This window comes from Panulirus ornatus, chromosome 8, assembly GCF_036320965.1.
Source record: "Panulirus ornatus isolate Po-2019 chromosome 8, ASM3632096v1, whole genome shotgun sequence".
In the NCBI taxonomy this organism is placed as follows: Eukaryota; Metazoa; Arthropoda; class Malacostraca; order Decapoda; family Palinuridae; genus Panulirus; species Panulirus ornatus.
This window is the reverse complement of record NC_092231.1, coordinates 30593216-30608525: the sequence shown is the minus strand read 5'-3', so window position 1 is coordinate 30608525 and position 15310 is coordinate 30593216. Positions and strand designations below refer to the sequence as shown.

Below are 15310 nucleotides of genomic sequence, written 5' to 3'. Positions count from 1 at the left end.
TATATCCTCTTGGTCAATCTTTCCTCACTCATTCTCTCCATGTGACCATACCATTTCAAAACACCCTCTTCTGCTCTCTCAACCACACTCTTTTTTATTACCACACATCTCTCTTACCCTATTATTACTTACTCAATCAAACCACCTCACACCACATATTCTCAAACATCTCATTTCCAGCACATCCACCCTCCTCCGCACAACTCTATCCACAGCCCACGCCTCACAACCATACAACATTGTTGGAACCACTATTCCTTCAAACATACCCATTTTTGCTTTCAGAGATAATGTTCTCGACTTCCACACATTCTTCAAGGCTCCCAGAATTTTCGCCCCCTTCCCCACCCTATGATTCACTTCCGCTTCCATGGTTCCATCAGCTGCCAAATCCACTCCCCGATATCTAAAACACTTCACTTCCTCCAGTTTTTCTCCATTCAAACTTACCTCCCAATTGACTTGACCCTCAACCCTACTGTACCTTATAACCTTGCACTTATTTACATCTACTCTCAGCTTTCTTCTTTCACACACTTTACCAAACTCAGTCACCAGCTTCTGCAGTTTCTCACATGAATCAGCCACCAATGCTGTATCATCAGCGAACAACAACTTACTCACTTCCCAGGCTCTCTCATCCACAACAGACTGCATACTTGCCCCTCTTTCCAAAACTCTTGCATTCACCTCCCTAACAACCCCATCCATAAACAAATTAAACAACCACAGAGACATCACACACCCCTGCCGCAAACCAACATTCACTGAGAACCAATCACTTTCCTCTCTTCCTACATGTACACATGCCATACATCCTCGATAAAAACTTTTCACTGCTTTTAACAACTTTCCTCCCACACCATATGTTCTTAATACCTTCCACAGAGCCTTCTCCAGATCCATAAATGCTACATACAAATACATTTACTTTCCTAAGTATTTCTCACATACATTCTTCAAAGCAAACACCTGATCCACACATCCTCTACCACTTCTGAAACCACACTACTCTTCCCCAATCTGATGCTCTGTATATCCCTTCACCCTCTCAATCAATACCCTCTCATATGACCTAATAAAGATTATCAGAAAGTAAACGACTTTCTACTAACAAAAAATGAAAGTGAAAGGCAGCACAGTTTCAGGGAGAAACGGTCAAGTGTATCAGACCTCTTAGATAAAGTGAATTCTGTATTTAACATAGGGAAGGCTTGATGGACTGTTCGTATGTGGAATGCCAAAGAGAATCTGACACTACTACATGGGAGGCTGATTATGAAGTTGGATCACCAGGCAAGAATAAGAGGAACAATCCTCCAATGGAAAGAAGATATCTCTGTGGAAGGAAACACAGGGTACATGTCTAAGGAGCCTTCTCCAAATGGGTGGAGGTCACCACCAATGGAGTGGAACAAGCTTATGTTCTGGGACCAAAGGAGTTGATCTATGTGAGTGATGTCCCAAAGGTATGGACTCCAACCTATGTTTGTGGATGATGCAAAGGTCATGAGGGAGGTGAAAAGTGAGCAGGATTGTATCAATGTTAAGAGGACCTGGACAAACTCCAAACTTGGTCTATTTGGTTGATGAAATTCAACCTCAGTAAATGGAGAATAATGAGGATGGGACAGAGTGAAAGGGAGGATCAGTATGATTACTATCTTGCCTGAAATAGGGTCCAATATTCTATGTATGAGAGGGCCATATGAGATGACATCATCCCTAACCTTTTTAAAGCCTATGTCCTACATTAAAAGTAAAGGAGACAAACAGTCTGCTAGCAATATTAGAATAGCTTTCAAGTATATGAATAAGGAAATATCTAGCAAGCTGTTCATATCCTACAGACAGCCCAAACTAGAATGTACTTCTCAAGTTTGGTTACCACACCTAAAGGAGCACAAAGAGCTACAAGAGAAGGGTCCAGAGTAAAGCAACAAATATGGCACCAGAATTAAGAAAAGCCTAGTTGCAGGAAAAGCTAGTAGCCATAATTTGCCCATAAGGGAAGACAGAGGAGTGAGGGGTGACCTGATCACAACCTTTAAGTTTTAAGCCAGACTGATGATAAAGAGAGTGAACAGTTCTTTGAAAGATGAAGGGATAAGACAATGAGATGACATGACATGAAATTAAGCAAGAAACTTGTCAAAAAATTGATGTAAAGAGGTACTTTTATAGCATAAATGGAATAATCTGAAAGAGGATGTGGTAAATGTGAAAATCATACAGAAGGCTGTATTACAGTAGAAAATATTCAAGAAATGGTACCCCCATGAGTGTAAAACTCCCTCCCTTTACAATACAAAAAAGTAATTACAGGTGACACAAACCTCCACCTGCTTCTGGTCACATTGTGAATGGAAAGTCACCTTTGGTGAGGTTGCATCTTTGTCTGATAACGAAAGGAAGTACAGTTTTGTTAAGGAGCTTCTCACTCTAAAGGAGTTGATCCTTCACCTGTTACGAGAAGACCACCTGTGAAACTGTAAGAGTCCCTGAAGTGAAAGGGGTCCTGGAGTTATAAAATCAAAATTTCACACACATACACAAATGCACACTCTGAATTTCTTGGGGTAGGATAGAAACAATACTACCTAAGTCTCTCCTACATTTTTTGGGTAGAAACAAAGAGAGTTTAGGGAGTTGGGGTGAGGTAGGGGGTTAGGATGTTGAGGGTCACTGGAAACCTTTTCTTTCAGTATTATCACTATTTCATATAGGAGCAGAGCAAGCATATTCCCTCTCAAGTATATCTTCAGTGATGTCAACAAAACAGTAAAGGCATGTACTTATGGAGAAAGAGGTATATATACATTCTAACATCTAAATACTAACTTTCCATGCTTCAGCAACTCCCAAGTTTGGGTACATGAATGGTACTGGCGCACACTCAAACAGCATTCATGTTTGCATAATTCGTCACTGTGTTGTATGAATGCTGCCATAGCCTTAGAAGAATCACATTATCAAAGTATACTGTTTGCTTTGTTCTAAATCCAAGGCATCTGTGCCTAGCACTCTCCTTTGTTACCTCTCTGTACATAATTTCAATTGGTGCCTAAAAGTGTGAAGATCTAATGAAGAGTGTAAGGGTGCTTTTAACATGAAAGCAAAGCATGTTATGTTTACGAATCTGTAGAAGTGGAAACTCTACATATTTCAGAGAAGAGTAAGTCATTGCATAACCAATATGACCATTTTGGGGTTTCATCGTCAACAATTCATGACAGGCAAAGTCAGCAGCTGCTGAAGTTCTTTGCTAAAAGTGACTTGAATAAAGGCATTATTAGATGTTGGACAATGCATGTGAAAAATTGACTGATGTCCAAAAACTTGAGTGCAAACTGTTTAAGCAATGCCAGACTAAAGGTGGCCATCTTTAAGGTCCCTCTTCAGTAAAGACTCCATATTCATTCATCAATATGGAGTAATGTTTCAGTATTAATCACCGGTCAGAAATTAAATATGTATTGGTGTAAAATTCTTATCTTTCAGAACACTAAACTGTTAATCATTAATATTTTCCATGCAATGCTTGCTGCATCTGAGCTAAAATAAACTGATAAATGGTAAGTGAACATCAAGGAAGTACATCACAAAACACTCATCGACTATGTAAGCAGCAAAGCTTGATGACAAACCTTGTCAGTTCTTCCCAAAATTTTAAGGGAAATTTGTGCATGCTTGAGAACACAGTCGTTGCTACAGTAGATGGAGTCCGCTTTTGGAGCCTTATGGCACGACTCTACCACACACTGCCAAGGTGAAAACGTTTGTCAATCAGCAACACCAGTTATTGTGAAAATTCCAATCTTAACAAAGTGGACTGCATGGAGCACTAAATAATGGTGTTCAGATTCAAGAGAAACATTTAGCAAAGCCATTCCAGTACTATCTACTACAGCATATCAAAAGTGACAAGTATTACATAACCTTGCTTATAAACAAAAAATTAACAATAAAGTTGTGAGGCTAAAACAGTTTTGAAACAATGAAAGAATTATTTCTCCAGTGAGCAGTTTGTCACTAAACAAATGCCTGTGAAGTCCTTCAAAAGGCCCACTGGATACACACACACACACACACACATATACATACACACACACATACTCTGGAAAAGATAATGAGAAAGCAAATCAATGTCCTACAAAAGGAAAAATTACCTAAAAGTGGCAACAAGGGGAGAGAATGTCATGTATAACAAACCTCTTATGTGTAGCAAACCTCTTAAGATTTCTATGAGAGAAAGGCTCTGTATTAGACAAAAGGGAATGGTGGTTAGATCGTTTGTATTTGGACTGCCATAAAGTATCTGACACTGTACCACAGGAGAGGCTGATTAAGATGTATCATCAGACAGGAATAAGGGGAGACTCCTCCAATGGACAGAAAAATGTTTGTGATAGGGAACAAAGGACATGTCAGAGGAACCTTCTCGAAATGGGTGGCGGTCATCAGTGGAGTGCAGTAGGGTTCTGTTCCAAGACTGTTTTTCTTCTTGGTCCATATAAATGATGTTCTGTTGCAAGACTGTTTTTCTTCTTGGTCCATGTAAATGACATACCTGAATAAGCCTGCAAACGATGCAAAGGTAACACAGGAAGTGAGAAGTGAGCAGGACTGCATCAACTTACAAAGGGACCCAAACACTTCACACTCCAAAGTTCATCTGGTACATCAAATGTAATAAGAATGGGCGACGATGAAACAGTGAAAGGCCTTAATATGATTACATCTACCAGGAAACAAGCTCCAAGATTGTATGAGAAAGGGGCTTGGAAGGTGACATTTTCTCTAACCTTTCGCCAGAGTCTCACAGCAGAAAAACAGGAAAAGGAAGAATCTATCTGCTGGCATATATTAGAAGACTTCCAGGTACTTGGATCAGGAAATATCTAGCAAGCTGTTCATAACGTACATACAGCCAAAACTAGAATATGCTACTTAAGTTTGGTCATCGCACCTACAGAAGCATAGAAAGATAAAAGAAAATATCCAAATGAGGGCAACAAAGATGGTACCAGAACTAAACTATCGAGTTTAAGGAAAAGGCTAGAAGCTGTTAATCGAACTTGCCCCTACAGAAGACAGAAGAGTGAGAAGTGGCCTGATCACAACCTTTAAATAATTGCAGTTCTAGGCATGTAGGGATAAGACAAACAGAGGACATAACATGAAGGTAAGTATTGTGAGGAAATACTTTCACAGTATGAGCAGCAGATGAATGGAATAAAGTGAAAGAGGATGTGGTACTTAAGGACAGCATACATGTTTAAAAGCATGTACAAGAGAAGAGAATGTACAACAGGTAGGGTGCTATGTGAGTAAAACTCCTCACTATAGGAGGGAAGTATCTTCCTACCTACACATGCCTACAAGATTTTCCCAAAAAGGCAGGGATAGTGTGCAGTGCTCACTGCATGTCTTGCTTGATGAATGAGCAACAAAAGAGAGAGAGAGTAAAGTCCTAGCCATGTATGAGTACCTTCGCCAAGATTTTACCTTGATGGGTGGGTGTATGTTGAAGAATGATGTTTCTCTTGATCAACTCTCCTCATCCCATCCCTTGGCATGCTTGTTGCACAATGTTATATATTTAGAAGTTACTCCACTGGTGTAGTTATCTATTCCAGTTTCAAATGGTGTTGTCCTCACCATAAGTCTACTCTTTTCAATTTTTCTATAGTCACTCCGTGTAGATTCTGCAAATCACCAGGGATCACATTTAACAACTTCTCCAACTTCCTTGACGGGCAATCATGTATCTTACTCTGACAATTTTTGTGTTTCCTGGATTCAATCCTGACTTAATGATTCTGTATCTTCCTTCCATGGTTCCTTTCAGGTTCAAAACATTGTTTTTTAATTCTTCTATTTGTTGTAAAGCATATATTATCATATATGCCTTCAACTTTTGAGACTGTAAAGCTCTAGCCCATTCAATGTCATGGTGGTTCATATGCTTCAGTCCATTTAGTTACAAGTGAAATGTTTTTATATTCTCTCTATCTTTTCCAACAAAATCTGTTTTACTGGTGACTTTAAAACTGAAAAGAATTCAAGTTGGTGAAAGGTTGGTACTAACAATATAGCTAGAAGGAGATCAGAAAAATTCTTGGCAAATCATTAGGTTCTCACACTCATCATAGCTCCCGTACCCTCAGCAGAATGCTGGGGATTAACAGAAGAATTGAAGCCCTCCGTAAGGAAGAGCATAAAGTCTTCTAGATAGATTCATGGCACTATTTTATTCATGATAGAAGCCTGTATGCTTGGGACAGTCCTAAATGGAATAGGAAAGTCCACCTTGGCACAGTGTTAAATAAGAGTATTAGGCTTTTTTTTTTATATATAGATTAGTTTGGTACTTTGAAGATGGGCATACAAAAAGGTATTCACATTCAGGAACATGGCTAACATGTAGAGGCAAGGGGTAAGTAGGATCAGGATTACAAGGAACATATTTGGCTGACTCAAAAAGAGGAGAATAGAACAGTATGGGTAGTGGAAAGTTTCCAGGTAGGGGCCATATCTGGTGGGATCTGTCAGTTGTTATCTGTTGGGTTAAAAGAGAAGGAGGAAAGGCAAATTCCTGGGGTGTGTGTGTGTGTGTGTGTGTGTGTGTGTGTGTGTGTGTGTGTGTGTGTGTGTGTGTGTGTGTGTCCCCCCCCCATTTGGGACCACTGTTGGGTTTCCTTTTCCCAATGACACATACACATACTAATGAAGTTCTAAATGCACATGCCAATAATCAGAACCAGATAAGTGATTTCAAAGGTGCTCACAAGTTGCAGAAGAAAATCATTTCACTGAGCACAAATGCTTGTAGCATTATTCCCACTGCTGCACACATGGCAATCATATATTTTCAGAGTTAGACACAATTGCTTTAAAAGAAAATTCTACATGATTGGCATTTTGGAATTTTGATTAGATATCAAAAACAGAGATTTCCTCACTGAATGTATGATTCCTAGGTACACTGTTTATCAATGTAAGGGAAAATAAAAAAGGCAAAGGTCACTTGCTCTTTGTTATATCTAACCTTAATCCCATACCAAAACATGTTATGACTGCTGATAAAATCAACTCCATTTTCATTGAAATTAAAGATATAATTTGAAAGAAAACAGTAAGACTAGTTTATCAGCCCCCTGCACAGACAAAAGAGGTTGAAGAAAGACTTTAAGATCAACAGGCAGAAATCTGTAATGAACAAGTTAAATCATATTGGGAGATTTTAACATACCAGAATCTAAGTGGGGTGAATCCCTTACCCTTGCCAGTAGCACAGGGGATGAGCTTTACCTAAATCTGTTTGGAAATGCCCTAACACAATTAGTTGAGAAACCTACTCATGATGAAAACATCTTAAGATTTAATTCTAGTTACAAATGAAGATCTTATTCACAATGCTTTAGTAGAAGAAGAGTTTCCTACCAAGAAGTCACTTTTGAGAGAAATTTCAACATAGCCATCAATGTTGGCCAACATGAAAGTCATGAAAAAATACCAGATTCAATGCGTGCAAATTTCAATGGTCTTCACATTGCTCTTGACAGGCAACCATGGAATATCGCTAATAAAAGTTACTGAGAATTAGCCTGTAAAAGATTCAGTAATACTTTCAAAGCAGTGGTGGAAACACATGTGCCAATGTGTATAAAGCAGTCTTGTTTCCAAATGTAGTCATTATTGTCCAATTAGCCCAACGTCTGTTAAGTCTGTCCTTAGATTGTTTGAATCCAGTGGCGTATCTAGGGTATGGGAGGTATGGCAGGTGCCCTGGGCACCACTTGAAGGGGGGAACCAGTGGCGTAATGGCCTCCTGGATCCAGACAATGATTCAAATCTTAAAGATTTTGATTTCTTGTGTGGAGGAGGGTGGATGTGCTGGAAATGAGATGTTTGAGGACAATATGTGGTGTGAGGTGGTTTGATCGAGTAAGTAATAATAGGGTAAGAGAGATGTGTGGAAATAAAAAGAGTGTGGTTGAGAGAGCAGAAGAGGGTGTTTGAAATAGTTTGGTCACATGGAGAGAATGAGTTAGGAAAGACTGACAAAGAGGATATATGTGTCAGAGGTGGAGGGAATGAGAAGTGGGAGACCAAATTGGAGGTGGAAAGATGGAGTGAAAATGATCTTGAGTGATCAGGGCCTGAACATGCAGGAGGGTGAAAGGTGTGCAAGGAATAGAGTGAATTGGAACAATGTGGTATACCAGGGTCGACGTGCTGTCAATGGATTGAACAAGGGCATGTGAAGCATCTGGGGTAAACCATGGAAAGTTCTGTGGGGCCTGGGTGTGGAAAGGGAGCTGTGGTTTCAGTGCATTATACATGATAGCTAGAGACTGAGTGTGAACAAATGTGGCCTTTGTTGTCTTTTCCTAGCACTACCTTGCACACATGCGGGTGGAGGGGGTTGTTATTTCATGTGTGGTGGGGTGGTGATGGGAATGAATAAGGGCAGACAGTGTGAATTATGTACATGTGTATATATGTATATGTCTGTGTGTGTATATATATGTATATGTTGAGATGTATAGGTATGTATATGTGCATGTGTGGACGTGTATGTAGATACATGTGTATGTGGGTGAGGTGGGCCATTCTTTCATCTGTTTCCTTGCGCTACCTCGCTAACGCGGGAGACAGCGAAAAAGTATAATAAATAATAAAAACACATCTTTGGCATTCAGTATCACAGTGATATCAGTTATTCACAGTTATTCACAAAAATGTATATTTCCATAATTGCTTCCTGAATCCAGACAAAGATTCGGATCGCTCCCAAAATCTAATCAATTGGTCCTTGTGCCATTTCTGACTTTCCCTGAAAACTTCATCAAAATTTCTTCATAACTTTTGTTGAACATTGCTCACAGACAAACAAACATATGCTGGTAAAAACATAATCTCCTTGGCAGAGGTAATAAAAATATAAAATATTGGTGTCATATGTTTGGACTGGGGCACTATTTCAGTGCTTGCCATAGGCGCTATTTCCCTTAAATATGCCCCTAATTGAATCCTGTGGGGGTCTTCTTCATCTTTGGTTGTTAGTGTTTTCCTATGTGTGCATCGCCAGAATGCAGTTTCATTTGCATTATACACCTGCTCAGGACAGAGGTGCTCGTCAGCTACGAGTTTTGCAAATTTGTCTGCATAATTGGCAGCTCCTTCATGGCTTGTAGACCGCTTTTCTCTGCACACTTTATTCATGGAAATTCCATGACGCTTCTTGAATCTTTGAAGCCATACTTCACTATAGTCACACTCAGGTTGTAATGGTACAACTTAACCTGGCCCATTATCATGCAACCTGAAAAGTCCACTCCATCACTCCAATGCTGTCAAAACCATTCCATCATCACTTGATCGTGCTCAGTACTCTTACGATCTTTCATAGTTTTTCTAATCGTCATTTGCTTCTTGGAATTGCTGTCTGCACAGAATTTCAATATCTTTTCCCTTTGCTTCTTTATATCATAAACAGTTGATGAACCAATACTGTAGATGTCATACAGCTTATGCTCTGAAGCACCTCGGTCCATTATTTTCAACAGTTCTACTTTATCTTGGATCGATATGGACTAATATTTACGTTTAACACCACAAATGACACTCTCGTATGTCTTAGAAGCCATATAAGCAAAATAAGCTAAGAATCTCACAGATTTGCGTTATCACCACCGAGTGCAGTGTAAAGAATGTAAATAAGCACACCATACACACAATGCCATCTGTGGCTGCCCAGTAAACTGGTCTGGTGGCCACATAATTTCAAGTTCCCTCATGTAATTTTGTCTAGACTAAAGGAGGTGCCGAACCATCAGTTGCTGGAAATTTGGTGGTGTACCTGTACTGATAAGTGGAAAAATTTACAAAGTTGTAATAAAACTGAAAAGGCAAACTACAATATGAAAGCTGTAGAACTATAAAAGGTAAATGAGGAAAAGAATGTGGGTGTGATAATCTCTGGTGGCCTAAAGCCACATAAACAGGACACGGAAGCAGTAAAAAAAAAGTCAAACAAAATTCTTGGATTCATAGGTAGCACTTTTGAATTAAAACTTCATGATATCATTCTCGTTCTTTTTCAAATCACTGATTACTCTCCATCTCGAATACTGTGTCCAATTTTGGCCACCATAAATGAGAAAAGAGAGACAGGATGGAAGGAGTACCACGGCAAGTTACCAGGATGATTCCCGGCCTAATAAACGAGTCCAATGAGGGCCAAATACAAGACCTGAATTCATATAACTTTGAAAAAGTTATGAGGTGATCTAGTACAGGTATTTAAATTGATCTAGTACAAGCATTCAAACCTGTTTTATCACAGTATCAATTGGGATACTTCTTTCCTCTTTGCCAACTCACTTTTCTCACTGATGAAAACATTACATATACATTCTCTTGTTACAAGAATAATTCATAAAGTTACAATTTTGTTAATGCACACAAAGCCACCATATTTTGATTCATTACACCCACAGTGCCCTATGAACACTGGTGCCAGACTTTGTAAGTTAGTGTCTGAAACTCTAAAACGGCTGTAAAACCATTACACATTAACTGATATCATTGTTCACCAAGCGCTTCTCCTTTGGTCATTAAGAAATTAATAATCAGGTACAACACTAAATGGCACAGAGCAAATGAAGCATTTGCATAGAGATTGTCTGTTCAAGTATCCAGATGTGATGCAAACAAACACGGCTATTCAGTACTCCTATGCTTATCCCCCACTTATTGCATACGATATCAAGCATCCAAGATTTTCTTCTTTGTAACTGATGAAGTGAGTAAGAAGTGCCCAGCATCACGTGCAATAGTTATGAAAGTGTCTTTCCTCACTCATTCTCTCCATGTGACTAAACCATTTCAATACACCCTCTTCTGATCTCTCAACAACACTCTTTTTGTTACCACAAATTTCTCTTACCCTTTCATTACTTACTCGATCTAACCACCTCACACCACATATTTTCCTCAAACATTTAATTTCCAACACATCCACCCTCCTCCACACAACCCTATCTATAGCCCATGCTGCACAACCATATAACATTGTTGGAACCACTATTCCTTCAAACATACCCATTTTTGCTCCTCAAGAGAATGTTCTTGCCTTCCACACATTCTTCAACACTCCCAGGACCTTCACCACCTTCCCTACCCTGTGAATCATTTCCGCTTCCATGGTTCTATCCGCCAATAAATCCACTCCCAGCTATCTAAAACACTTCACTTCCTTCAGTTTCTCTCCATTCAAACTTACCTCTCAATTGACTTGTCCCTCAACCCTACAGTACCTAACAATTATTTACCTTGCTCTTATTCACATTTACTCTCAGCTTTCTTCTTTCACACACTTTACCAAACTCAGTCACCAACTTCTGCAGTTTCTCACTCGAATCAGCCACCAGTGCTGTATCATCAGCGAACAACAATTGACTCACTTTCCAAGCCCTCTCATCCACAACAGACTGCATACTTGCCCCTCTCCAAAACTCTTACATTTACCTCCCTAACAATCCCATCCATAAACATATTACACAACCATGGAGACATCACGCACCCCTGCTGCAAACTGACATTCACTGGGAACCAATCACTTTCCTCTCTTCCTACTTGTATACATGCCTTACATCCTTGATAAAAACTTTTCACGGCTTCTAGCAACTTACCTCCCACACCATATGCAAGAATGAGTATGTTTGAAGGAATAGTGGTTCCAACAATGCTATATGGTTGCGAGGCGTGGGCTACAGAGAGAGTTGTGCGGAGGAGGGTGGATGTGTTCGAAATAAGATGTTTGAGGACAATATGTGGTGTGAGGTGGTTTGATCGAGTAAGTAATGAAAGGGTAAGAGAGATGTGTGGTAATAAAAAGAGTGTGGTTGAGAGAGCCGAAGAGGGTGTTTTGAAATGGTTTGGTCACATGGAGAGAATGAGTGAGAAAAGATTGACCAAGAGGATATATGTGTCAGAGGTGGAGGGAAAGAGAAGTGGGAGACCAAATTGGAGGTGGAAGGATGGAGTGAAAAAGATTTTAAGCGACTGGGGCCTGAACATGCAGGAGGGTGAAAGGCATACAAGGAACAGAGTGAATTGGAATGATGTGGTATACTAGGGTTGATGTGCTGTCAATGAATTGAACCAGGGCATGTGAAGCATCTGGGGTAAACCATGGAGAGTTTAGTGGGGCCGGGATGTGGAAAGGGAGCTGTGGTTTCGGTGCATTATACATGACAGCCAGAGACTGAGTGTGAACAAATGTGGCCTTTGTTGCCTTTTCCTAGTGCTACCTCACACGCATGTGTGTGTGTGTGTGTGTGTGTGTGTGTGTGTGTGGGGGGGGGGGGGGCATTTCATGTATGGTGGGGTGGTGACGGAAATGAATGAAGGCAGCAAGTATGAATTATGTACATGTGTATATATGCATATGTCCATGTATGTATATATATATAATATATATATATATATATATATATATATATATATATATATATATATATATATATATATATATATTCAACAAACCTTCAAAATACTCACTCCATCTCCTTCTCACATCACCACTACTTGTTATCACCTCCCCATTTGCCCCCTTCACTGAAGTTCCCATTTGCTCCCTTGTCTTACGCACTTTATTTACCTCCTTCCAGAACATCTTTTTATTCTCCCTAGAATTTAATGATACTCTCTCACCTTAACTCTCATTTGCCCTTTTTTTCACCTCTTGCACCTTTCTCTTGACCTCCTGTCTCTTTCTTTTATACGTCTCCCACTCAACTGCATTTTTTCCCTGCAAAAATCGTCCAAATGCCTCTCTCTTCTCTTTCACTAATACTCTTACTTCTTCATCCCACCACTCACTACCCTTTCTAATCAACCCACCTCCCACTCTTCTCATGCCACAAGCATCTTTTGCACAATCCATCACTGATTCCCTAAATACATCCCATTCCTCCCCCACTCCCCTTACTTCCATTGTTCTCACCTTTTTCCATTCTGTACTCAGTCTCTCCTGGTACTTCCTCACACAAGTCTCCTTCCCAAGCTCGCTTACTCTCACCACCCTCTTCACCCCAACATTCACTCTTTTTTTCTGAAAACCCATACAAATCTTCACCTTAGCCTCCACAAGATAATGATCAGACATCCCTCCAGTTGCACCTCTCAGCACATTAACATCCAAAAGTCTCTCTTTCGCGCGCCTGTCAATTAATACGTAATCCAATAATGCTCTCTGGCCATCTCTCCTACTTACATAAGTATACTTATGTATATCTCGCTTTTTAAACCAGGTATTCCCAATCATCAGTCCTTTTTCAGCACATAAATCTACAAGCTCTTCACCATTTCCATTTACAACACTGAACACCCCATGTATACCAATTATTCCCTCAACTGCCACATTACTCACCTTTGCATTCAAATCACCCATCACTATAACCCGGTCTCGTGCATCAAAACCACTAACACACTCATTTAGCTGCTCCCAAAACACTTGCCTCTCATGATCTTTCTTCTCATGCCCAGGTGCATATGCACCAATAATCACCCATCTCTCTCCATCAACTTTCAGTTTTACCCATATTGATTGAGAATTTACTTTCTTACATTCTATCACGTACTCCCACAACTCCTGTTTCAGGAGTACTGCTACTCCTTCCCTTGCTCTTGTCCTCTCACTAACCCCTGACTTTACTCCCAAGACATTCCCAAACCACTCTTCCCCTTCACCCTTGAGCTTCGTTTCACTCAGAGCCAAAACATCCAGGTTCCTTTCCTCAAACATACTACCTATCTCTCCTTTTTTCACATCTTGGTTACATCCACACACATTTAGGCACCCCAATCTGAGCCTTCGAGGAGTATGAGCACTCCCCGCGTGACTCCTTCTTCTGTTTCCCATTTTAGAAAGTTAAAAAAATACAAGGAGGGGAGGATTTCTGGCCCCCCGCTCCCGTCCCCTCTAGTCGCTTTCTACGACACGCGAGGAATGCGTGGGAAGTATTCTTTCACCCCTATCCCCAGGGATAATATACATATATATATATACACATACACACACATACACACACACATGCACATATACACACACACACACATACATATATATACATATGAAAAATGTAAGAAACAATTTAGAAAACTGAAACTTCTAGCTTGAAATGAAAAGAAAAAGTGAATGTCACATAATGGTTCAACCTCTGGCTATGGAAAAAGGAAATGTTTAATTTATTTACACAAAAGTCAATAGTAGTTCTCATCAATTTAACCACTGTATCAATAAGCTTCAATGCCTAAGCTACATTTTTTCCAATTTCACTATTTTCTTGTCAAAGCACCATGTATGAAAACTATCACTCCAGTAACACAACTATACACATTTACTTCCCCTTCAAAAAAGTTCTGGGGAAGTCTGTCTCGGTACACTGCGGGACACTACCACCTGACGAGGTTTGTGTTGCAATGGTTTTTGATTCACAAACGTAGTAGCATCACTGGTGGCCAAGGTAGTTCCGTTGGCGAAGAGGAGCTCATGAAACATGTCGGAAAGCATGCTACTGGAGGCAGGAGTGAAGGCTGATGCAAACTTCAGATGGTTTGTTGAATGTGTTTGATGATAGAGTGGCAGATATAGGGTGTTTTGGTCGAGGTGGTGTGCAAAGTGAGAGGGTTAGGGAAAATGATTTGGTAAATAGAGAAGAGGTAGTAAAAGCTTTGCGGAAGATGAAAGCCGGCAAGGCAGCAGGTTTGGATGGTATTGCAGTGGAATTTATTAAAAAAAGGGGGTGACTGTATTGTTGACTGGTTGGTAAGGTTATTTAATGTATGACTCACGGTGAGGTGCCTGAGGATTGGCGGAATGCGTGCATAGTGCCATTGTACAAAGGCAAAGGGGATAAGAGTGAGTGCTCAAATTACAGAGGTATAAGTTTGTTGAGTATTCCTGGTAAATTATATGGGAGGGTATTGATTGAGAGGGTGAAGGCATGTACAGAGCATCAGATTGGGGAAGAGCAGTGTAGTTTCAGAAGTGGTAGAGGATGTGTGGATCAGGTGTTTGCTTTGAAGAATGTATGTGAGAAATACTTAGAAAAGCAAATGGATTTGTATGTAGCATTTATGGATCTGGAGAAGGCATATGATAGAGTTGACAGAGATGCTCTGTGGAAGGTGTTAAGAATATATGGTGTGGGAGGCAAGTTGTTAGAAGCAGTGAAAAGTTTTTATCGAGGATGTAAGGCATGTGTACGTGTAGGAAGAGAGGAAAGTGATTGGT

At 40.1% G+C, this 15310-nt stretch overlaps 1 protein-coding gene across 3 annotated transcripts in view; it reads right to left on the bottom strand.

Moving 5' to 3' along the window:
- pps (protein partner of snf) overlaps positions 1-15310 on the bottom strand; it is a 424574-nt gene that overhangs the window by 162046 nt on the left and 247218 nt on the right. For 2 of the 3 annotated variants that reach the window (XM_071664264.1, XM_071664265.1), the window contains exon 10: positions 3648-3761. The exons of the other annotated variant lie outside the window; for it this stretch is intronic. In XM_071664264.1, the coding sequence (XP_071520365.1) occupies positions 3648-3761 (114 nt within the window). The remainder of the gene's footprint in view (positions 1-3647; positions 3762-15310) is intronic. 3 annotated transcript variants of the gene reach the window in all.